The sequence below is a fragment of the Mustela erminea genome, chromosome 10 (genome assembly GCF_009829155.1).
Source record: "Mustela erminea isolate mMusErm1 chromosome 10, mMusErm1.Pri, whole genome shotgun sequence".
Taxonomy (NCBI): Eukaryota; Metazoa; Chordata; class Mammalia; order Carnivora; family Mustelidae; genus Mustela; species Mustela erminea.
The window spans coordinates 94,366,835-94,388,937 of NC_045623.1; the positions used below are offsets into that span (position 1 = coordinate 94,366,835).

General features: G+C 56.3%; 1 protein-coding gene across 3 annotated transcripts in view; it reads right to left on the bottom strand.

Moving 5' to 3' along the window:
• Positions 1–5,298: 5,298 nt before the first annotated feature.
• The window catches only part of ALPL (alkaline phosphatase, biomineralization associated), a 55,666-nt gene continuing 38,861 nt past the window's right edge, over positions 5,299–22,103 (bottom strand). For 2 of the 3 annotated variants that reach the window (XM_032301846.1, XM_032301847.1), the window contains exons 3-12: positions 20,337–20,456; positions 19,854–19,969; positions 18,543–18,717; positions 17,555–17,730; positions 13,816–13,959; positions 11,904–11,973; positions 9,524–9,658; positions 7,457–7,648; positions 6,883–7,002; positions 5,299–6,213 (exon numbers count right to left, since the gene is read on the bottom strand). In XM_032301846.1, coding sequence (XP_032157737.1) covers positions 5,948–6,213; positions 6,883–7,002; positions 7,457–7,648; positions 9,524–9,658; positions 11,904–11,973; positions 13,816–13,959; positions 17,555–17,730; positions 18,543–18,717; positions 19,854–19,969; positions 20,337–20,456 — 1,514 coding nt within the window. In that variant the 3' untranslated portion in view covers positions 5,299–5,947. Of the gene's footprint in view, positions 6,214–6,882; positions 7,003–7,456; positions 7,649–9,523; positions 9,659–11,903; positions 11,974–13,815; positions 13,960–17,554; positions 17,731–18,542; positions 18,718–19,853; positions 19,970–20,336; positions 20,457–22,103 lie in introns of those variants that run through there. The other variant, XM_032301848.1, reaches the window with a different exon arrangement.

Sequence of the window (22,103 nt, forward strand, 5' to 3'; positions counted from 1 at the left end):
GTGACCTTCACCTTGATGTCTCATTCTCTCTGGGCCATGTTCCTCTCTGGCCTCCAGCCCTGAGCTTTGTCTGGGGGACAGTGGCAAGAGGCCTGTGTCCCAGGAGATCCCTCAGGCATGGCAGACAAAGGGCCCCCGAAGAGCCAAAACCGGCCATGAAAGTGGATGTCGGGACAGTAGCGTCCTTGGGGCACAGCCTCTCTACTGTCATTGTTCCCCAACCGGGTATGACCTGAGTGGGCAGGAAGCTAATTCCAGGGCCCTCAGCCAGCATGTGCAAGCCTGGGCTGACCCTGGAGACCCTGGAGCTGCCCACCGTGGCCTGGGCGGGAGGAGGCAGGGGCTCTGCGGGAGGCCTCTGGGCATGACAAGGACACAAACCTCATAGGACAGGACCTCTGCCGGGGACGTCCTCCCCCTCCCCCCGACCTTTGCATTACATCCCTGACCCCCCTTGCTGCTCCTTACCCCACCGACAGGAGCTATCAGGATGATTAAAGCCCACTCTGGAGCCACAGTGCTTGGCCTCACGCCCTCCTGCATCCCCTCTTGGTGGTGCGGGCTTTGCGTAAGTCACCAGTTCCCCTCTGCTTCTGTGTCTTCATCTGGAAACGGGGGACAGACACAGTAGTGGGGAAGATAAGGGGGTTCAGGGCCTGTGAGGTACTGGGAACCGTGACTGGCACTCTGGGGGACACCATAGGAATGTTGGCAAGTGTGCCCACCACTTGGCTTCCAGTGATCCTCGGCCTGTGTTCTAATGGGTAGAAGGGACAGGTGGCCTGGGCTGGTGGTGGACCCCAACCCAGCATGCCTCTCCACTTGGCTGTTGGGGCCCATGTCTACCCCATCCTGAGGCCAGTGCCCACAGCAAAGGAGTCAGAAGAGGGCCTGGAACCACGCCGGGGTAGCAGCACCAGGAAGCCCCAGGAAGCCACCCAGACACTCCAGAAACTCGGGAGCCCAAATCCCCTTCTGAGAACTTAATCCCCCCAACCCCCGCACCCCCACCCCCAGATCGGCTGGTGCTAGATCTTGCTGGGAGGTCTTGGGTTAGCCACCAGGGCTAATTATAAACTCCACTGGCGTAGGGCTCTTACTACCCCCATCTGACGGCTTCTGTGGCTGGTGGGGCCTGGGTTGTTTGCCTTGGAGAGATTAGCACCCAGAGGCCAGGGAGGGGACATGGGCTGGGAGCCACGCAGACCTAGGTGCAACTTGCAGCTGTCCCTTTCAAGCCGCGGGCCCCGAGCAGGTCACTGTGCTCTGCCAATCCTCTCCCTTCTCATCTGCAAAATGGGGATAATAACGCCTGCCTCACAGGATGGTGGGGGCAGTATATGTGACAAGATGGCAACTTCATGGCCAAGTCCCGGGTGCTTAGATGGGTGTGTGGCATGTTCTGGGTATGATTCTCCCTCCTTCCCTCCATCTCAGAGCAAACCATTTGCTGATGACCTATTCATTCGTGTGCCGGTCTAGCTTCCTCCTTGACAGACAGGAGCGGGACTCTCAGGCCTGTATTTGGGGTTTGTTCCCCGTCCCCATCTCCTGGGCCCCAGTTTCTTCTGCCTGGTCTGCTCTAGCACTTTCCTTGGGCAGCCAAGATGATCTTTCAAAAATGAGGCTCACTCCCCAGCTCCTCAGGTGCTTGGTCCACCTGCAGCTCCTTGGAACGGCATCTGAGAACTTCCTGCCCATCTGTCCCCATGGTGTCCTCCAAAGTCCCCTCTGTACCCTCATGTCCAGCCTCAGAACTCCTTGGCCTGTCAAGCCCCAGCTCACTGGTTGCTTTCTCTGCCTCTGGACCTGCCCCACTCTGCCCCGCACGGGTCAGTTGCCCCCTCCCTGCCCCACGGCTTCCAGCTTCCTCACACTGGGATGGCTTCTGGCAATCCGTGTCTTGAGACGGGAGCTTTCCGAGGACGGAGAGCCTTGCCTACTCCCAGAGTAAAGCAGGGGCCATGAGCTCAGTCTCCACCGGGACCAGAGAGGTAGCACTGTCTTAAGGGTTTTAGTGTAAGAGTACCAAGAGTTCTGGGGACTGTGGCAAATGGGAGAGCCGTACCCTGGACGGGCAGCCGTCTCATGGCTCCAATCAGCCATTACCTTGCAGAAAGGTGGAGCAGTACCAGCCAGATCTCCCCCCCACCCTTTTTTCCCCCCCAAAAGCCGGAGAGACTTCATGTCCCAGCCTCTTGTGCAGCTAGTTGGGGTCACGTGACTAGTTCTCGCCAATGGATGAGAGTGGAAGCTATGTGTGTCACTTCCAGGAAGAAGTGGTTAAAAAGGGTCCCTACCCGCCTCCGACCCCCCATCGATGTGCTGCTCACAGGACTTCAGTAGTTCTGGTGAGAAAAAGCATCCAGGACTCGGAGGAGGGCAGAGCCACAGATGGAAAGAGCCTGGGTCCCTGTCACCTGACCGGATGCACCATCACACGTTTGAGATAGAAATAAACTCTTCACTGTGTTACATTCCGGATTTATCTTTAACAGGAGAAGGGTTATGTGGATGAATAGAGGTGGATTTGTCAGCCCCTCTCTGTTCTTTCTTCCTGAGAAAGCATCTGAGAGCCCTGGAAACCCGTGCTGAAGGAGGAGGATGCTCACTCTTAGCTTCTGATGGGTGCTGGTGGGCAGGGCTGGGCTGGGACCACTGCCTCTGCCCTCTGACATGGATTAGTTACAGTAAAGGTGACAAGTGACCTGAGAGTGTGGGGGCCCAGCTTGGGTGAGGGTGTCCGAGGGCATGGGGTGCCCGAGCACCACGGATTCACCTTGAAGCCCATGGGGCAGACTCAGGGTGGGAGGGAGCCCCTGCTCCTCATGGGAGCTAATACTCATTACATGCTTGACTCGGCACTGGGCACCCTCCATTCAGGTGTAGCAAAGTTGAACTTGACCTCGTTCATGGAGACGTGCTTCCCCATCTCTGACTCCTGGTCCCTGCTTTCCAACCTCCTCGGTGTATCCCGAAGTTTCACAGATGCTGTTGGTGCCCTGTTGGCATCCTCTGAGCATTTAGTGTTTCAGTACATTGCGGGGTGGGGGTTCTCTGAGCTCTTCAAGGGCAGGTTGGAAGTGTCAGGGTGTTCCCTTTCCAGGAAGCAGCACTTAGCCAATGAGGGAGGAATTGGGGAATAAATGCCCCAGCTCCCTCGCCCGGTGGTGGGAGGATTGAGGTGCATCCTCTGCTGGGTCTCCCAGTGGCCGTGGGGTGGGCTTGAGCCCTGGTTGCCCTTGATGGCAAACTGCTTCGTAACTTACCTTTTATCAGCTTCCTTCCCTTCCCTGTCCCATTTCCCGACCTTCTGGGCTCCTTTTACAAACCACTTGCATGCAAATCTCAGAGTCTGCCCTTGGAGAACCCAACCCAAGACACAAAGTACGGTTTACACCTTGGCACATGGAAGTTGATTTCAGGTGGTGCTGGTGAACTTTTAAAATCTGACTCCTCACCTGTGCATTTAGACAAGTTTTAGGAAAGAATAGTAGCAATAGGACAAAAATAGGGAAGGTGGTATGAGCGGTCTCTTTGCCCTGGTGAGAATGTGAGCACGTGGTTTAAATTTTCCGAGCCAGTTTTGGAGTGGCTGTGTCCCCTTTTATGCCAGGACTGCCGGAAGTTCAGAGAGAAACCTGCTTGATTGTATTTTCTCCCTCAAGGAGGGCCCTCTTCCGACGAGGTCTCTCAGCCTTCCGAGCTCAGTAACTTGACCGGCGGTGTGTTGAGTCACCTGGACTGGCTGCGTCAGAACCGTATTGGCAAGTGGTTGGAAATGTATTATAAACAAATGAAGGATGTCTTGAGTTTTGGAGCTTTGGAATGGAATGTACCTGGACTCCAATCCCAGCCTCGCAACCTGAGGAACCTTGAGCAATCACACCAACTCTTAAGACCCTCAGTCTCATCTACAAATGTGGATGACGGGGGCCTACTTCCTAGCGAGGGTCAGATTAACCAACTCCATATAAAGCACCAAGCATAGAGCTTGGCAGATGGTAATTGATTGACAGGAATGGTTACGATGATTACCATTATAGGTAATCATTCTGTCCAGCTAATTATAGAGACGGTCATTGCAGTAAGGCAAGGAGCCAACCTGGGGACCCTGAATACGCCATGTCAGTTGCAACCCTGAGTCTAGTACCCAGGCCTGATAATTAGGAATGGAAAAGAGATCATAATCGCCAAGCCAGGCTGAAGCTCTGTGAAGGTCTGTGTGCTTTGCTGCATAATTCGTAAGACTTGCCACAGTGCCCAGCATCAGCTCAATGCAGTTGGCGCTTGACCAGGAGTGGGAGGGATGCCAACTTCCTGCAGTCAGAAATCCATGTGTAATTTCTGACTCCCCCCTCCAAAATGAACTACAAACAGCCTGATAATATAAGCACTCAGTTAACACAAATTTTATATGTTATATGTAGTATAGACTGTATTCTTACAACAAAGTCAGCTACAGGAATGAAAATGTTATTAGAAATCGTAAGGAAAGGGGCGCCTGGGTGACTCAGTGAGTTAAAGCCTCTGCCTTCCGCTCGGGTCATGATCCAGGGTCCTGGGATCGAGCCCCGCATTGGGCTCTCTGCTCAGCAGGTAGCCTGCTTCCTCCTCTCTCTCTGCCTGCCTCTCTGCCTACTTGTGATCTCTGTCTGTCAAATAAATAAAATCTTAAAAAAAAAAAAAAAAAGTAATCATAAGGAAAATACAGTTTACAGAACTCTATTTATCCAAAAAAATCTGCAAGTAGACCCACGCAATTCAAACCTGTGCTGTTCAAGGGTGAACTGGATTTCTTGAATGAGTGAATGAATGAGTGAACAAATGAATGAAGGAATAAATAGCTCCACTGAGCCAGGCCATGTGGCTCTGTCTGTAGGCATTGTGGCAAGGGTGTCCCAGGCCCCTTGGAGGCCTTCTTGCTGTGGATTTCAGGGCCCAGAGGCATTCTTCTTGGATTTTCACAGCAACCCAGGACTGGGCTAGCTCCCATTTTATTGTTAAGGAAACAGAGACACAGAGATACAGAGCCATTTGCCCAAAGTCACACAGGTACGGAGTGGTGAAACCCCAGGTCGGCAGGCAGCCCCTTCCTCCCGGCCCAACGCCACCCACACTCCTGGGCCCGGAGTCTAGTCCTCTCCCAAAGAAACAAGCTTGTTTCTCTCTCTTCCTCACTGACCACAAAGACTCAGTTCTGTCCTCAGAAATATTTGGAAAGTTTTATTTAAATGTTTTGTGTTCCCTTTTAACCAACACCAAAAAGAGAAAAAAAAAAAGATTTTTTTTTTTTTTGCCTTTCCAAACAGGAGTGTCCCTTCAGAGAGGAGTGGGCATGTGTGTTAAGAGCTGAGAAATGTCTGCCTGTCCCGGCTGCTCTTCCCGGCCCAGGAAGCCCTGGGGTCGGATGGCCAGTCCCAGCTCACCTCCTGGGAGTCCCCGGCAGCCCCGGGATGAGTGAGCAAACCCCCATCCTGGGGAGAAGAATCGGGTCTCCCAGGCAGGGAGGGACATAAGCCCAATGAGACCTGGTGGTTCCAAGAGGGGAGGGGAGTGGGAAGGTCAGATCCGGAATGTTCCATGGAAGCTCCAGGACCTCCAGGTCTGGAGAAGTGTGTTTGCTAGAAAAATAAGATGCTTTGAGAATTTCTGCAGTCAGCCTTCTCTGCCTGCCCAGAGAAACCTACTCTGTGGGCCCAAGGGGCAGCAGGAAGGGAGTAGAGGCCGGAGGCCAGGAACTGGTCTGGCTCCAGTGGAGGATTCCAGAGGGGAGCGAGGCTGGGCAGCAGACTTTGGTTTCCTGGGTCCTCTTTCTGGCAGCTGTCGAGGCTGTGAAGGCCCCTCTACCTGGCCCTTGAGGGGCAGGCTTCCAGATGGTGGGCCGTGCTGAGAGGGGGAGGCTGGCCATCTGTCATAGGCTGGTGGGTGCCTGGGCCCTGGGCCCTCAGAACAGGATGCCCAAGGGGAGCAGGGCCAGCAGGAGGAGGAGGGGCCCTGGAGAAGGGCCACCAGCTGAGCTGGCAGAGGCACAGTGGTCCTGGTTGGCACCGATGCAGGCCGCGTAACCCATCACATGGGCAATGTAGTTCTGCTCGTGGACGCCATGCAGCAGGTGCGCCATGGGACCCTTGGCGAAGACCGCGACGTCCTCCCCACCATGGGTCTCATAGCGCAGGGGCACAGCGGACTGCGCCTGGTAGTTGTTGTGAGCTGTGGGCCAGAAGAAACACTTGCTGAGAGACTGCCAGGGGGCTGGGCTCTGCTGTGGCTTTTCCCTGCCCTTCCATGCTGGCTCTAGTGCTCTCCTTCTATAGAGGACACGAGGCTTGGTGCAGGGACATCACTTTGTGCAAGGGCTGTGGGATTTGGGGCAGAGTCTGTTCTGACACAGAAGCCTCCCCTCGACCCCCAGAAGAGAAAAATCCAGCTCCTCTGGGCTGTTTAGTGAACCCAGGAGAGCCTCTCACTGGGCTTGCTGAGAGCGGCACAGTGAGACCCCCAAGGACAACCGGGGCCACCGTGAGAAAATGAACATTCAACCATACGGAACTAGAGGAGCACATGGAGAAGGCTCAGCTCCGGGGAATTACAGCCACAGTGGAAATGGCGGTGTAACAGCAAAAGGCGCTGGGCGCCACGTTAAGCCCTTCAGACAACCCTGGGAGGCAAAACTCTTTCACGGAAGAAAGGGAAGCTGGGAAAGGTAAAACTGCACGCCCAGGGTCACACAGCTACTCCACGGTGGATGGCGAGTTGACCTGAGATTGTTTTGATCCAAGTCCTGGCTATTTGGAGCCTTCCCCAACCTTGGCCACGAGCCTCCAGTATACCCAGACCCATCCCCACGGGGTGCCCTGCCCTGGATTTGGGCAATCTCACCGTAGTCCACCATGGAGACGTTCTCGCGCTCGCCACCTACCACCTTGTAGCCAGGCCCATTGCCGTATAGGATGGAGGTGAAGGGCTTCTTGTCCGTGTCACTCACCATGGGGGCCAGACCTGCGCAGGAAGGCATTGGCCCGGGGATCTTGGAGCACCAAGACTACAGCTTGGCGATCCCTAGATCCCCTGTGAAGAACCTTGAACCACTCCATGAAGCCACTTTCCCAACCTGATTGATTTCCCACCAACTACCCCTCCGTTTTCATGGTGCCCACGTTCCTCCTGATGGCGGTCCATTCCCCCCAAGGCTATGTAGCCATCCTCCCTCATTCTTCTATCCACCCATCACCCAGGTAGCCATGCAGCCCCCCACCGGAGCACTCACTTTACTCTGTCCCCTCATCCTGTAACGGCTCCCGGCCCCCAACACTACCTTCTCTTCCGTACTCCATTCTCACAGAGTCCCACCTGGGACAGGCCTGGAGCTTGCTGTCTCTCCCATCCTACTCCGGCTCCCCGATAGGCACCCCGCGGGAATGGCCAGTGCCCACCCCAAGCAAGACTCACTTACCAAAGATAGAGTTGCCACGGGGGGTGTACCCCCCAAAGGTGAAGACGTGGGAGTGGTCCGCAGTGACGACGGTCAGCGTGTCTTCCACGGAGGTCAGGATGCCTGCCTTCCCGATTGCCCGGTCCATCTCCACCGTCTCGTGCAGTGCCAGCTTGGCCTTGCCCTCATGATGCCCGTGGTCAATCCTGCCCCCTTGAGACACCAAGGCAAAGGGTGAGGGGGAGAGCTGCACCCCCAGGTCCTGTCACATGACCGCCAGAGGAACCATTCTTTGATGGGGAATGGCCACATGCCAAGTACCATGTTGGACACATCATGCCACCGTGCAACCTTTACAGCGGCTCGGTGGGGACAGGTTGTGGACCAAGGGTCCATGCATGGAGAGCGCGAAGCCAGGGTTTAGAGCAGATCCACGTGACTGAAAAGCTGGTGCTCTGTCCAGCACCCCTCACGGCCCTCAGAACAGCTTCTCCAACTCCTCGAAGGAGTCGGAGACCTCTGACAGGTGGAAATGGAACAAGCATGCTTAAGGGCCTACTGAGTGCCAGGCATAACAAGCTGGTGTCTAGTTTCCCCTTCATAACAATCCTAGGCAGAAATGGGTACAAAATCAGCCCCATTTACAGATGGGGCAACTGAGGCCTTAGGTGCAGAAGTGACGTGCCCAAGGTGGGATGACTGGGATTTGAACTTGGGTGTTACTCTCATTCTCCATACCTGGGCAGTACCCATGGCAGGCCTTCATAAAGGCCTCTAAAGTCTGTGCCACCTCTCTCCTAGGTGGGTGCAAGAGGCCTGGCTTTGCGCCTGGCTTCAAAGTCATGGCCAAGGGCTGCATGACCTGAGGCGACTCCTTCTCGTCTCTAAGAGGAGGACACTGCCCGAGTGGACACTCCCACTTCTTAGGGTCCTGAGCCTGGTGTCCTCCCTTCCCATTGGCCTGAGCCTCACCACGCTGGCCTTGCAGGCTGGCAGGGTGGGTCCTTCCTTTGTTGTGGTTCTGGGAGCAGTCACAAAGAAGACTGCTCCCAGGGGAGCCCGTGTTCACCACCACTGGTTCCTGGCTGGGTCCTTGGCGTCAGAGGGCTGTTCAGGCCAGGCTGAGACCGCCATGCTTGAGTGGGAACCCCGGGGTTTGGCAAGAAAGCTGCCAAGCCAGGCGGCCGGCCGCTGGCCTCTGGAAGGCAGAGGGGCCTGAGTGTGTATATGTGTGGTGAGTGTGTATGTGCAAGTGTGTGTGTGTGTGTACAGGGAGAGTTCAGTGAGGCAACATCTGGAACCATGGGAGACAATGGCTGTTAGAACTCTGAAGATTCTGGAAACTTTATCACTTCCTCACACTTCCTATTGTTATTGACTTGGCTATTGTGTAATCATAATAATGGTAATAATAGAAACACCGAAAATTTTATTTTCCGCTGGACTCTGTTCCAAGTACTTTATGTCTCTGAATGCAATGGATGTTAATAATCTCTCTAAGACCATTTTTTACCTCATTTTACAGAAATGTACAGGCAGAGGTCATACAGCAGCAGCAAAGAACCAAAGCCCGACTCTAGGGTCTCCCTGCATGCTGGGAAACCCCGTAAACATTAGCATACAACACTGCCAACTCCTAAAGGGACGGACTCTCCCAGTCTGGGGGATCTGGGACATCCCAGGGTCATGAATCTGACCTTGGCCTCACAAGGACATAGTAATAGCAGATGCCTGCCATCCAGCTGAGAGCTCCCTCAGACTGATAGGTATCTGACGTGGAGGACCCTGGATCTGTCTTTGGGAGGAGGGAAGCTCAGGGAGGGACCCCCAAAAGGAAGGCTTCCACCTCCTCTTCTGGGAAGCCTTCCTGGACTACTTGGCCTGACAGGTGATCCTCGTGCCTAAAGGAGAACAGCTTGTTGGGCTGGGAGTTTCAACACCATGCATAACCCGTCTTCCCCAAAAGGAATTTAGCCTTCTCCCCGGAAGTGGATGGTTGTCTTTGAGAGTTGGAGCACCCCATCCCCGGACCGAAGGCCATATACCCAGAATCTCCCGGGGAAGTGGCCCTGCAGCCTGGGGCCCTACCTTCCACCAGCAAGAAGAAGCCTTTGGGGTTCTTCTTCAGAATCTTGATGGCTATCTCCACCATCTCCGAGAGTGACGGGTCAGTCACATTGTTCCTATTCAGCTCGTACTGCAAGTCCCCCGGCTCAAAGAGACCTAAGGAAGATGTAGACCATGAGGTTTTCCTGTGACCCTGCAAGAGGGACCCTCCCCCACAAGGAGCCTGGGCTGTCTCAGGGAACACAGGTTCCCCACACACAACTTGGGGTTAGAACAAGCCAGGAAGAAGCTGCCCACAGGTGGGTGCAAATTGTGCCCAGCGCTGTGGGAGCACAGACGGCTTCGTTTCCCCTTCACAACCACACTACGGTGAGGGATCACCACACACATTTTTCAGAGGAGACTGGTAAGGGGATCGCTATGTCCATTTTACAGAGGAGACTGAGGCGCGGGTGCTCAGTAGCTTGGTATCTTCAGCAGCTAAGTGGGCGATCCAGGACTTAAAATCCATCAGTGTAGTCCCAGGTCAGAAGGGCCCCAGACACGGCACCACAACCCCCGGGCAGAAGACCATGGACTCAACGGGGCAGCTTGGGTGTGTACTTACATGTCACGAAGAGGTCAGGCTTGAAAGCCATAGTGCCCGGTACAGGGAAGTAGCAGAAGCTTTGGCTCACTGTCCCTTCTGTTCCCCGAGCTTAGTTTTCTCACTTATGAAATACGACTGATCGACCCCTTGCCCAAGTCACAAGAGTCCACATGTACCAGGTTGGTGCTTCCTGCCCTCAATGTTCCTTCCAGAACACCCTGCCCCTTCCAGGAGTTATGTGTACAGCCAGACAAGAGGTGCAATGGACAGAATGCTGTGTGCCCTTCTAGGAGCTTTGGAAGCACAGAGGCACCAGCCTCCAAGATGGCGCCCAATAATCCCTGCCTTCTGAATTTACAACCTAGTGTGTCCCCTCCTACAGTAAGACCATCCTATGTACCCAATAGAACACAGAAATGATGCTATGTGACTTCCATGCCATGACATAAAATATTATGGCTTTAGCTCTGAAACAAGCTACCATGTTGTAAGGACACCCCACCAACTCTACAGAGATCTCCATGTGGTGAGGACCTGAGGCTTCCAGACAATAGCCTGCACCCACTTGCTAGCCATGGGAGGAAGCCATTTTGAAATCCCCAGCCCCAGTCAAGCCTTCGGATGACAGCAACCTCATGGGAGACCCAGCTAAGCCGCTCGAAATTCCTGACCCCAAGAAACTGTGTGTAGTCATAAATGTTTACTTTTGTTGTTTTTTTTACTTATTTTTCATTTATTTTATTTTTTGGTTTACTCTTCTTTTAAACTGTTTGTGGAGATAAATTTGTTTGGAGATAACAAGTAACTTACACAAGGCATTGGCTCTTGTGTGCTCATAACAACCCTGAGGTCATTTGCCTCATCTTACAGAACAGTCATCATTCCTACTTTACGGAAGAGAAAACTGAGGCGCAGAGAGGAGAAATCACTTGCCCAAGGTTGCACAGTTTATATGCAGTGGGATCTGCATACAGGTGGGGTGGAATCTGCATATAAGTGGGGTACAGTGGGATCTGAACCCAGCACTCAGGCTCTAAGGTCCATGAGGGGGCCCGTTGTGCTACATGGGAACTAACACAGCTCTCCACAGCCTGTGTGTGGCATAGGGTGTTTGTCGCATGACCCAGGCAAGCAGTGTGTGTGTGTGTGTGTGTGTGTGTGTGTGTGTGTGTCTGTGTGTGTGTGTCTGGGGGATCTTCCAAGGTGCCCAGCTTTGAACCCATAACCCCCACACCCAGGACCTAGAGGCTGTGCCCCTTGGGAAAGATTTGCAGATTTTGCCACCACTCGCTGGGCACAACAGCCAGGTGGGACAGGGGACCAGGTGTTAGCATGGCGGGGCTCAGGGCCTCATTCCACCAAGCCAGGGCCCCTCCCATGCTCCCCACTCCCTTGGGGAGGGCCTCCAGTCAAATCAGCAGAGACAGCGTGGCGGGCTTCTGCCCAGGCCACATAGCAGGGCTGGCTCCAGGTCTCCTGCCCCAGCCAGGGGTCAGATTTACCTGGGCCATGATGCTACTGGGCTGAGGGGCACATCCCAGTCTCCTCCCCAACCTGAGCTTCTGTTTTCCTTTGTGCTCAAGGGAACCATTCACTCTGCACAGGCAGCAGATTTCAGGCCCAATTCTATGAACCAGAACCCCTTCCACACCTCTCCCAGGTCCTAGAGCCTGAGAGCAAAGGTCCCTAAGTAGGGGGAAGGCTAGGGCCTTGGCCTCCCCAAGTGCTGGACTCACAGCCCCAGCCCCAGGGCACCCAGCTGGGTGTCCTCCATCCCCCTCTCCCCTTCCACCCCCACCTCCCCCCACTTACCCAAGAGATAGTCCACAGCGTAGGGGTCGAGGCTCAGGAGTTCGGTGCGGTTCCAGACGTAGTGAGAGCGCTAGGAGGAAGGGCCTTTGTCAGCCACATGGGGGCTGGGGGGGTTGGGAGGACCGACCCCAGCTGGTCTTGGGGTCTAGGGAATATATTTGTTTCCTTCAGCCCTTTACTAATCCCTCCTTAAGGCTCTATCATATGCCTTCAAGAAATGACAAACAAGCAATTCTAATGCAGGGGAATGAGAATTGTAGAGACCAGGGGACATTGTGAGCCCAGAGGCAGCAACAGGGAAGGCTTCCTAGTGGAGGTGATGTCCTCATGGGGCCCTGGAGGACAAGAAGCCAGTGACCACCTGGGGTCAGGAAGGAGAGTTTCGAACAGCAGGGACAGATCATGGAGGCAAGAAGAGAAAGATATGGGTCACCAGGGGCCTGGAGTGTCCATCAGGAGCTAAGCACTGGGTGTATGATGGAAGTTGTGGACAGCCAAGGAGGAAGTGAAGCCCTAGCTCTGCACCAGTGACCCCATTGGAGAGGACAGAGGCCATAGAAGAAGCTGGCTGACTTATCCCGGGAGGGCACCACTCAGCGGCTGGGCTGGGGGCCACAGCTGAGAATTGGCTGTGCATCCTTAGGACAGCCCCTTGCCTTCTCTGGGCAATGACATCAGGATCTGTGGTTCTGGAGCCTCAGGGGCTGTTATGGGAAGGAGAGCGGGAAGACTGAGGAAGTGCCTGGCTTCGCTGAGCTGGTTCCCCTTGTGTTACCTCATTCACTCACTCACATTGGCCCTATGAGGAAAGTAGTTATTCCCATTTTGCAGACAAGGATACTGAGATCCAGATGGCAGAGCCACTCGGCGGTAAAGGAGAGTCTGACTCTAGAAGGGTCCAATCTCTCCCTCTTAGAGTCTACACTGAGCTCCGGGGTTAAGCACCCACCCAGGGTAGAAGGGTTAAACTCTGGTCCCATGTTCCACGTAGAGAAACTGAGGCTGGGAGGAGCCGTGTCTCTCTGACTTGGGCCAGGAAGGGGCTCTGGCCTGGCCAGGGCTGACTCAGACGAATGGGAAGGGTTCAAAGTGGCTCAGTCCCGCCCTCATTCATCCTGTGGGGGCCATCCTCAGGCCCCTGCCCCCACCTTGCTTTTGGCCCAGCCCCATCCCACAAGGCGCCCCCCCACCCCTGGGGGCCAGTCCTGGAACCCTCAGAAACCCAACCCCAGAGTGACATCAAAGTGGCTCCCAGGCTGCTCCCCACTGTCTTTAGTCCTAACCACAGTCATTTCCAGACCCCATCTGCCCCAGGCCCAGTGGCTGCCACAGCCACTCCAGCGAGCCAGCACTCAGGCCCTGCCAGGGCTCCAGCCTTTCTTCCCCAGCACGTGCTCTCACCGCTGGGGCCAAAGCCAAGTCACGATGGAGGGCTTCCACCTCCCCTCATGGCTCGCGCACTCCCCTAACCCTCCTCTCCCTCCTCCTGCTCAGGGCTGGTCAGCCCCTCCCTTGTGGTCTGTCCCCTCCGGGTTCCCGTAGCTCCTGGGCCCTTCGCCATCCAAGCACACAGTGATCCACAATTCCTTGCCCATCTGATTCACCCTTTGGAATTCATGCCCAGCCAGGGGCCCTGCACACAGTAGGGGCTCAAGGGAATGTCCATGCAGGTGCGTCCATGGCTACCGTCCTCACTGCCCGGCTAGCTCCCCTGGGTGTCCGCCCCTGGAGGAACTGACTGATCACCTACTATGTGCCATTCATGTGTCTCTTAGACCATTTGGGCCCATCAGGGTAAGAATAACGACCCACTCCCCACCGAGGAGGAAATAAACCGAGAATCAGAGAGACGGGACCCAGCCCCTCCCAGCACAAGCCAGCCCTGCAGCCACGGGGCCCCGGGACGGGTTACCTTGTGTCTTGGTTTGAAGCTCTTCCAGATGTTGATGAGGTTCAGCCCGTCCAGCCTCGTGCCCCTGGACTTCTCGTCCATCTCATACTCCACGTCGGTTTTATTCTTGGGGAACATGTACTTCCGGCCGCCCCCCATGATCACCTATGGGGGACAGGAGCCATCAGTACCCCAGGGTTCCAAGCCTCAAGAGCTGGGTTCCTGGAGGTGCTGGGGATACTGTGGACGCTTCTCCAGCTCGGAGAGTCTTGGTTTCGGTCTACACTGCTCACCCTGAGCCTCTGCTTTTCCTCTTGGGGAGAAGAAAGCATGAACATATGAGGACCATGGTTTGGGGCATCTGTGTGGAATGTTGGGAGGTACTGGTAACTTCTCCTACCTAGCTTTTCAGAAGCCTGACTCTGCTCCTGCTCGCTTAAGAGTAACACTGTCTACAGAGCGCTGTCGGCATGTCAGGCACTAAACACTTCCAATATGTCATCTTTTTTTTTTTTTTAAAGATTTTATTTATTTATTTGACACAGAGAGAACACAAGTAGGCAGAGAGGCAGGCAGAGAGAGAGGGGGAAACAGGTTCCCCGCTGAGCAGAGAGTCTGACGCGGGGCTCGATCCCAGGAACCTGAGATCATGACCCGAGGTGAAGGCAGAGGCTTAACCCTCTGAGCCATCAGGTGCCCCCCGATATGTTATCTTAATCAACTTCATTACCAAGGCTGCAAGGGAACCCGTGTCCCCATTTTGCAACTAAAGAAATGTAAACATTCCCCCCAGGGCCACACGGATTTGAACCCATGGCTCCTGACTCCAGCATGGGGGCCTTGGTCCATCTGCAGAGCTGAGGACGGGGAGGCCAAAAGCCTCCTCTCCTCAGTGGGAAGCAGCATGCCACAGGCAAGAGGCCGCTGCCAGGGAGGTCTCGGGGCCGCCCGGCCGCCGGGAGCCTGGGCAAACAACGACCAGCGCTCACGTCTGTGTAGTCCCCGCCAGGCTAATTTTACTCACCATGGCTGGTGTGCGTGGGCGGACGGACGCGGGACTGTTTGTTTTCCTTGGGAGTCCATGTTTGAAGTCCTGACTATTTTTAAAATGGGGCCAAGAGCATAACAGTCGCCGCCTGCGGTGACCACCACACCGGTGTCCTCCTGTCACCGCAGGCGTCAGGCCAGGCCACCGCCCCTGGACACCTTGGGAGAGCAGAGCCCGGCTCTGGTTGGCCTCAGATCCACTGTCCCAGGCCTGGCATTTCCTAGGCTCCAAGGTCTCCCTTCCACTTCATTCCTTCCCAAGGACCCAGGAGTCTGGGCAGATAGCAGAGGTGGGGAAGGCACCCAGGACCAGCCTGGGTCATAGGGAACTGGAAAGGGCACGGGCTTGGAAGTCAGACTTGGGTCTGACTCCGACTCTGTCACTTACGGACCAACGGCCTGTCACTTCACCTCTCTGAGCCTCAGTTTCCTCATCTGTAAGATGGAAGCAACACCCACCGGCAGGATAGCCGCAGAGGAAAGTGCGTTAATACAGTGTTACAACGTGGTCCCAGCACCCCGGGGGGGGGGGCGGCCCAGGGGAAGGTGTTCTCTCTGGCAGAAGCAGAGGACACCAGAGTTATTTCCAAAGAGGCAAGTTCCTCACGGCCGGCCCCAGCCAGGAGCTCTGGGGGCAGGGCGGGCTCTGAGGGGAAGGAGAGGGGACCCCGGGTCACCGGCCCCCAGCTCCCCACCCCCGTTCCCACAGAACCTGACCCCTTGGCATTTTCAGAGTGGAAAATGAAGCCCCCAATCTTCTATGCCGGGAGCCTCATCATTTCCAGCCCTAGCAGGGACTTCACACGCTCATTAAACTCCCAAATAACAGACTTGCTGTTTGGCTTTGGGGTTTGGGTTTGTGTCTTTCTTTCTTTCTTCCCTTTTTTTTTTTAGTAAAAGATATTTATTTTCAGGGCGGACACCGGGAGTTGTGTTTCATGTGCAGCCTGGGGGCCGGGGGGCTTTGGGACGGTGGAGATGCGGGAGAGGACCGGAGGCGAAGTGGGAAAGAACAAGAGGAAGGGGGGGCAGCCTTCGCTCCAGCCCACCCCCTCACTCACGCCCCAGCATGTTCCCCAGTGACCCAAGGACCCCCATCTACACTCGCCCCATGGAGCAGGATTCCCTAAGCTCCTGTCCCCCTCTCTGGCGGTTCCTGGCACATCGCCCCAAGAAGCAGCCCCGTAATTACACCCTGCGCTTGTACAACAAATGTTCTCACATCCATGACCTCATCTCGGCCTCCCGCGGCCCTGGGAGGGGGCAGGTGGGGCGCCCTAGGCTTGTTGCACAGGTGGGGAAACTGAGGCTCGGGAAGGGGAAGGGGAAGCAACTTGTCCCAGGATGTGCATCAAGTGGAGGTAAAGTCAGGACAGAGGCTTGGCCTCAGGTCCATGCTCACTAGGACGGGTTGCTAGGACTGTTTGTCCCGAAAGGGGGTGCTCAATCCACTACTTGGAAAAGGGAAGTCATGGGTGGGGAAAGGGGCCTTGGAAATTGGGTGGTGCTTGGGGGACAGAGGGTGGGTCTGGGAGCCAGTCCGTTTGTCTGGTGGTGGTAGAAACAGGTGAGGGGGAAGTGGGACCTGGGGGCTTTCTCTGAGCCCCCACTGAACCCCCATTTTAGTTTTGGGGAGCTAACATCCCCTTGTGCCCTCTCCAGACCCCAGGCGTGGGTAACAAGAGCCTAAAAAAGGAATAAGCCGGAGGTCCTCAATGAAGGCCAGAACAGGGAACCCCCGAGAACCGAGGGGACAGTACCTGTGCCGTGTGTTCGCACCTGTGCACACGTGCTGGCCTGGGGTGGTGAAGTCGGGATTCCGGGCAGGCCTGTGTGGCTTGTGCAGAATGCCACCACCTTCTGAGAACCCACGAGGAGTCGGGCCTTACTAAACTCTAAGTTTATTTAGATCTGGATCTTGCAATGGGCTGACGAGGGAGCCACAAATCACCAACAAGCCCTCAAAAGGAAGCTATGGAGGGGTGCCTGGGTGGTTCAGTGGGTTAAAGCCTCTGCCTTTGGCTCAGGTCACGATCCCGGATCGAACCCTTCATGGGGCTCTCTGCTCAGCAGGGAGCCTGCTTCCTCCTCTCTCTCTGCCTGCCTCTCTGCCTACTTGTGATCTATCTCTGTCAAATAAATAAATTAATTAAATAAAATCCTAAACAACAAAAAAAGAAGCTATGGAGGTTAACTGACCCACGGCCACACATCAGCAGGCGGTGGGACAAGGGCTGGCAGCTGGGAAGCTGAACCACGAGCGCTCGTGCTAACCATTGCCCGCACCGCCTCTGCTCCAGGCTTCCCGGTCGGGGGCTCCAACCTGTGGCTGTCTGTGCCCGAGGGCACATGCAGGACAGGTACAGCCCTCAGATGGCCATGGGTCACCCCTACCTCCCCATGTGGGGGGCGGGTGGGCGAAAGGGCGCTGGTGGAGCAGTGCCGGATCCCCACTTACAGGATAATCCCTGGGCGCCTGATTCTTGGGGTGTGGTGGCAGCCACACCGGGGCTTAGCCCTCAGCCCCACCGCGGAGAGCGCCTCCAGGGCTTCCCTGCCCCGACCGCAAATCCCCTAATGGGCTGGGAGCCTCTCAGGTGTGTGGGGGCCCCAGGCCAGCCGCTTCTCCTGAGCCAGCAGAGGCCGGAGGCCCGTCAGAGGCCCCGCCTCACAAGCCTGCCCGTCCCAGAGCGGCCTGCACCCACAAACTCGCCTCGATGTCCTTGATGTTGTGCATGAGCTGGTAGGCAATGTCCTTGCAGCCCTGGCTCAGGGCCTCCGGGGGCATCTCGTTGTCTGAGTACCAGTCCCGGTCCGCAGAGTGGGCGTAGGCAGCACTGGGGGTGGCGTGGTTCACTCTCGTGGTGGTCACAATGCCCACAGATTTGCCTGGGGTGTGGGAGAGGACGGTTGGCGTCGGCTGGGGATGGGGCGCTCCAAGCTGTCTTCTCCTTCCCTTTCCCGACTAAAGACTGGCCTTCCATTCTGTTCCACTGACTGCCTGGGCCTCAGTCTCGCCCCCCAGTCCTGTGGGGATTGGTGGGGGCGGGGAACAGTGGGCTTCCGAAGACCCCCACAGCACAGCTCAGACTTTGCCTCTGTGGCCCTCCCCCCTGACGGCCCTTGAGCTGTGAGCACCTGGGCGGGGGTCCTTCCCTCCATCGTGCACCCTGCAGGAGCCCCTCCTACAGGAAGCCCCCCCCACCGGGTGCCCTGCAAGAACACAGGGGCCCCCCTAAGGGCTCTCAGGTGGTGTGGCTGTGTCACCTTGTCAGTCGATCTCATACCCTGACTCCAAAGTTCCCGGGACACCAAGCAGGAGAAGAGCCCCCACTTCCAGGGAGGAAGGGACAGGCAGACACTGATCTCCCACGGGGCTGGCGCCAGGCTACGTTCTACGTAGGTTCACCTTCCTCACACCGTTCCTACGAGGCGGCGATGTTTTCACGCCCATTTTATTGTCAAATAAATAGACTCGGAAATGAGCTGGGACAGGAACCCACATCTGAGCGGGCCCCTAAAGCCACTAGCCTTCCTGCTCATGAACAGGATTCCACAAATATCTCCTAGTTTCCTAGCCATGAGCTGGACGAGCCCTGGAGAGCATCTTTCTCTGTTCTCTCCCCATTACCCAGTGGGGCAGACCGAGGCCCAGACCAGTCATAGAGCTGGGCCCCACTCCCTACCACTACCCCACTCACCGGCATCCTTGGCCCAGCGCAGGATGGAGGTGACCTCGTTCCCCTCAGTCGTGTTGCACTGGGTACGCTGGGTCGCTGCGCTCACCCCCACAGTACCCTCATTGGCCTTCACGCCACACAAGTAGGCAGTGGCCGTGCCTGCGCTGTCGGGGACCTGAGCATTGGTGTTGTACGTCTGCAGGTGGAAAAGGAGGGTCAGGAATTGGCCAGGCCTTGCTGCTGGCCTCCACCTCACTCCCACTCCCACCATGAGGACTGGAGCATGATGGAGATAGAGAGGCCTCCTGTGCCCTTAGCCAAGCCCTGCTACCTCCCAAGGTCTCCCCAGAGCCAAGGTATCACTTAGCCGCTTGCTTTCTGCACCCACACCCCATGCCCTGGCAGCCAGAGTGGCGGGAAGGGGCGAGTGGAACCTTCCAACAGGCAGGGGGGTGGGGGCTGGGTCACTCGGGCCTCCCTCTGGGTCTGGGGCTGTGGGAGCCAGCAAGGGGGCAAGGGAGGCAGGTTGAGTCCTAGAGATGGGAAAGGGAGAGGGGTGTTCTTGAAAAAGTGACATGGGGGAGGCTGAGGCAAAGGGAGGAAAAGATGGGGGGAGCAGGATCTAGAATGGGGAAAAACCTCTAATTGAGACCCTGAAGCTTTGTGCCTGCCTGCCTTCCCCACTAGGCTGAGAACTGCATCCCGGCTCCTGCCAATTGCCCCAGAAGGGAGCCCAGGCCTGACCCAGGATGTCCAGAAGACCTTCATTCCATTAACGTCCCCATTGCTGCCCCCGCCGCCCCCACCAGAGACCCCAACAGCAAGCGCTGCCATCACTAATTGAATTCACCCGGAGGCCCCTGGGGAGGGAACGAACGCAATAGGACCAGTGCAGAAGCACATAGGCCACGGGATTCCCCAGACAGCAAGGAGGAAGCGGAACAGCTCTGCGGTGGTGTTGGAAGTCAGAAGGGGGACAGGGAGGACAAGGGTTTGGGGGAGAGCTGGGGGGCCTGGTGGCTGCTGTCACATTCAGTTTCTTAGCCTGGACACTGGCTCTATAGACAGGCATAGTCTGCAGTAACGCAAGCTGCCCACTGGGACACGTGCACTTTCCCCATACGGGTTATACTTCCATAGATTTTTAAACCAACGACTACGACCCTCAAGATCAAGTCTCGGCAAGCCGCTGTTGCTATCCTCGCTTCACGGTGGGGCCACAGAGACCCCAGGAGGGCCGACTGCCTTGCCCACAGGCCCTATTGCCCTGCCCTTCCTCGGTGAGGCCAAGCTGAGAGGTGGGAGGCCTGGGCCTGCGCGGCTGGAGCTCACCTTGGAGAGGGCCACGTAGGGGAACTTGTCCATCTCCAGCCTGGTCTCCTCCCCGGGGTAATGGTGCAGCTGACCCTTGAGGATACGGGCGGCCGTCACCGTGGAGACACCCATCCCTGCGGCAGGGGAAGGGGGGACTCAGTCTCTCGGGCTCCCTGCCCCTCCACCTCGGGCACCACCTGCCCTTCTCTAGTTTGGGGCCAAGGCTGGCTGGGGTGTGGGCACCAGAGCACGGGGCTCTACAAATTTGACTCTGTGGCCCCTTTCTCTCACCCTTCCCCAGATCCTCAGGAACTGCCTGGCAGAGCAGACAGACCTCCTGGGTCCACAGCCTGCCCCCTCCCCCATCCCTTTAAACATCCCCCCATCCCTGGGCCCCAGCCTCTTCAACACAGCCCCCTCCACCGCAGCCTGGCTCCCTGAGCCCCTACTGAGGTGCCTGCACCCAGCTGTGTCCTCGTCCCCCACCCCCACCGGTCTCACCATCTCCCAGGAACATGATGACATTCCTAGCCACTTTCGTGTTGAGATTTTGAAGCCTGAGGGCATACTTCAGGGTCTGCTGAGCTTGGTCTCTCCAATACTTGGGGTCTTTCTCTTTCTCTGCAGAGACAGAGAGACAGAGTTATCTGGCAAGGGTGGGGGTAGCTTTCCGTCCCCAGACATTACGGATACCCCAACTTCTCGTGCCTGAGGGCAAGGCAGCCTGGACTTGGCAGAGGGAGCCAGGATTGTCTGTCTCCGCCAGCCACTGTGTGGTCTGTAGACCACCTAGGTCAGCCCAAGGCTCAGAGATGTCAATCAACGTGCCCAGGGCTGCACAGCTCTGGCTCCGCTCCCCAGAACCCGCGCTGCTTCCTTCCACCCAGTAGAGAGACATTCTGCTAAGGCAGCAAATGAATTGTGCAAGCACAATTAGGAGGGTAATGTTTAATCTGTTCAAGAAAACAAACTACTTTCACCTGAAGGAGTCCCCAGAGGTATCCAGCCATCAATTATAAACTCTGCCTGGCTTAGTCATTAAAGGCAGCAGAAACCTGAGTTAGCAATAGCATTGACTGTGGTACTGGAAAGCAAGATTGCCCTTTGTTTAACGAATCGGATTTAAAGCAGCCACACACAATCTCACCCGTTAGGAGACATTAGCAAAGAGGAGGGTGTTCTGTGTGCCTGGTCTTGAGAGAAACTGGGAACCAGGAACGCTCTTCTCCCCAACCCCCGACTCCCTACCTTGCCCGCCACCCCCCCACCCTCGTGTGTCCAGCAGTCAATCCTTCAATGGAAAGAACACAGTGGCAGTGCCTGACAGACCTCAGTGACAACCACAGCTGTGCCAAGGACCCCCATGGCGGCAGGTCACACCTCCCTAACCTCCATTTCCTTCCCTGTCAAATGCATTTATTTATGTAGATTCCTCTCAAGGTCACTGTGCGGACAGGTTCAATAAATGCCTTACTCGACCCCCAGATCACCAACCAGCACCCGGAGGAATAATTCCACACCAGACCTGGAATCCCTTGTTCCTCCCAGCAGAGGCCACGAGGACTTGTCCCACTGCCCCCCACCCTCAGGGCCCCCAGCCTCCAGGGCCACCACTCTTCTGAAGGGCTCTGCTGACTCACAGGGGAAGAGACACCCCCCCCCCCCGACCCCGCTGGAATCTGGGGAGCCTCAGTCCTCCCATCCAGCTGTGTACCTTGAGGCAAATTCCCACCACCTGAGCTTCTGCCCCCAGGAAAATGAGAGTTACAGCTTCCTAGAAGCAGTTTTAGGATTGAGTTCAAGACTCAACAAAGGACAGAGCCAGTGGCTTTGACCAGGGCTGGCTCCCGTCTCCTTCTGCTTTCCTCCACACCGACCACAGTGGCAAGGCCTGGGTCAAGGAGCTTCTCGGGCCATTTGGGTGCTATCGGGGTGGTCTTGATTTACCGGCCCCTCTCTCCCCTAGCCCCAACATCCGCGCAGATGCCCCCTCCCCACACCCGACCACAGGGGCTGGGCTGACATCAGCCTGCCCTGCCCCCATTCCTTCTTCTTGATTCCAGCTCTGATCCCACTCTGCCAAGCTCCCAGCTCTGGATGCTCCCTGGGAGACCCGCAAAGACTGGTGAGAGCCCTTGTCTTTTCCACCAGCGCCACCCCCAGGGCCTGACCCTGAGAAGGGTTTGGTGCATGTGAAACTGACCATTTCATTGTCAGAGGAATGGCCTCAGCAATCACGGCCTTGGACAACAGAGTATCAGGAGGCCA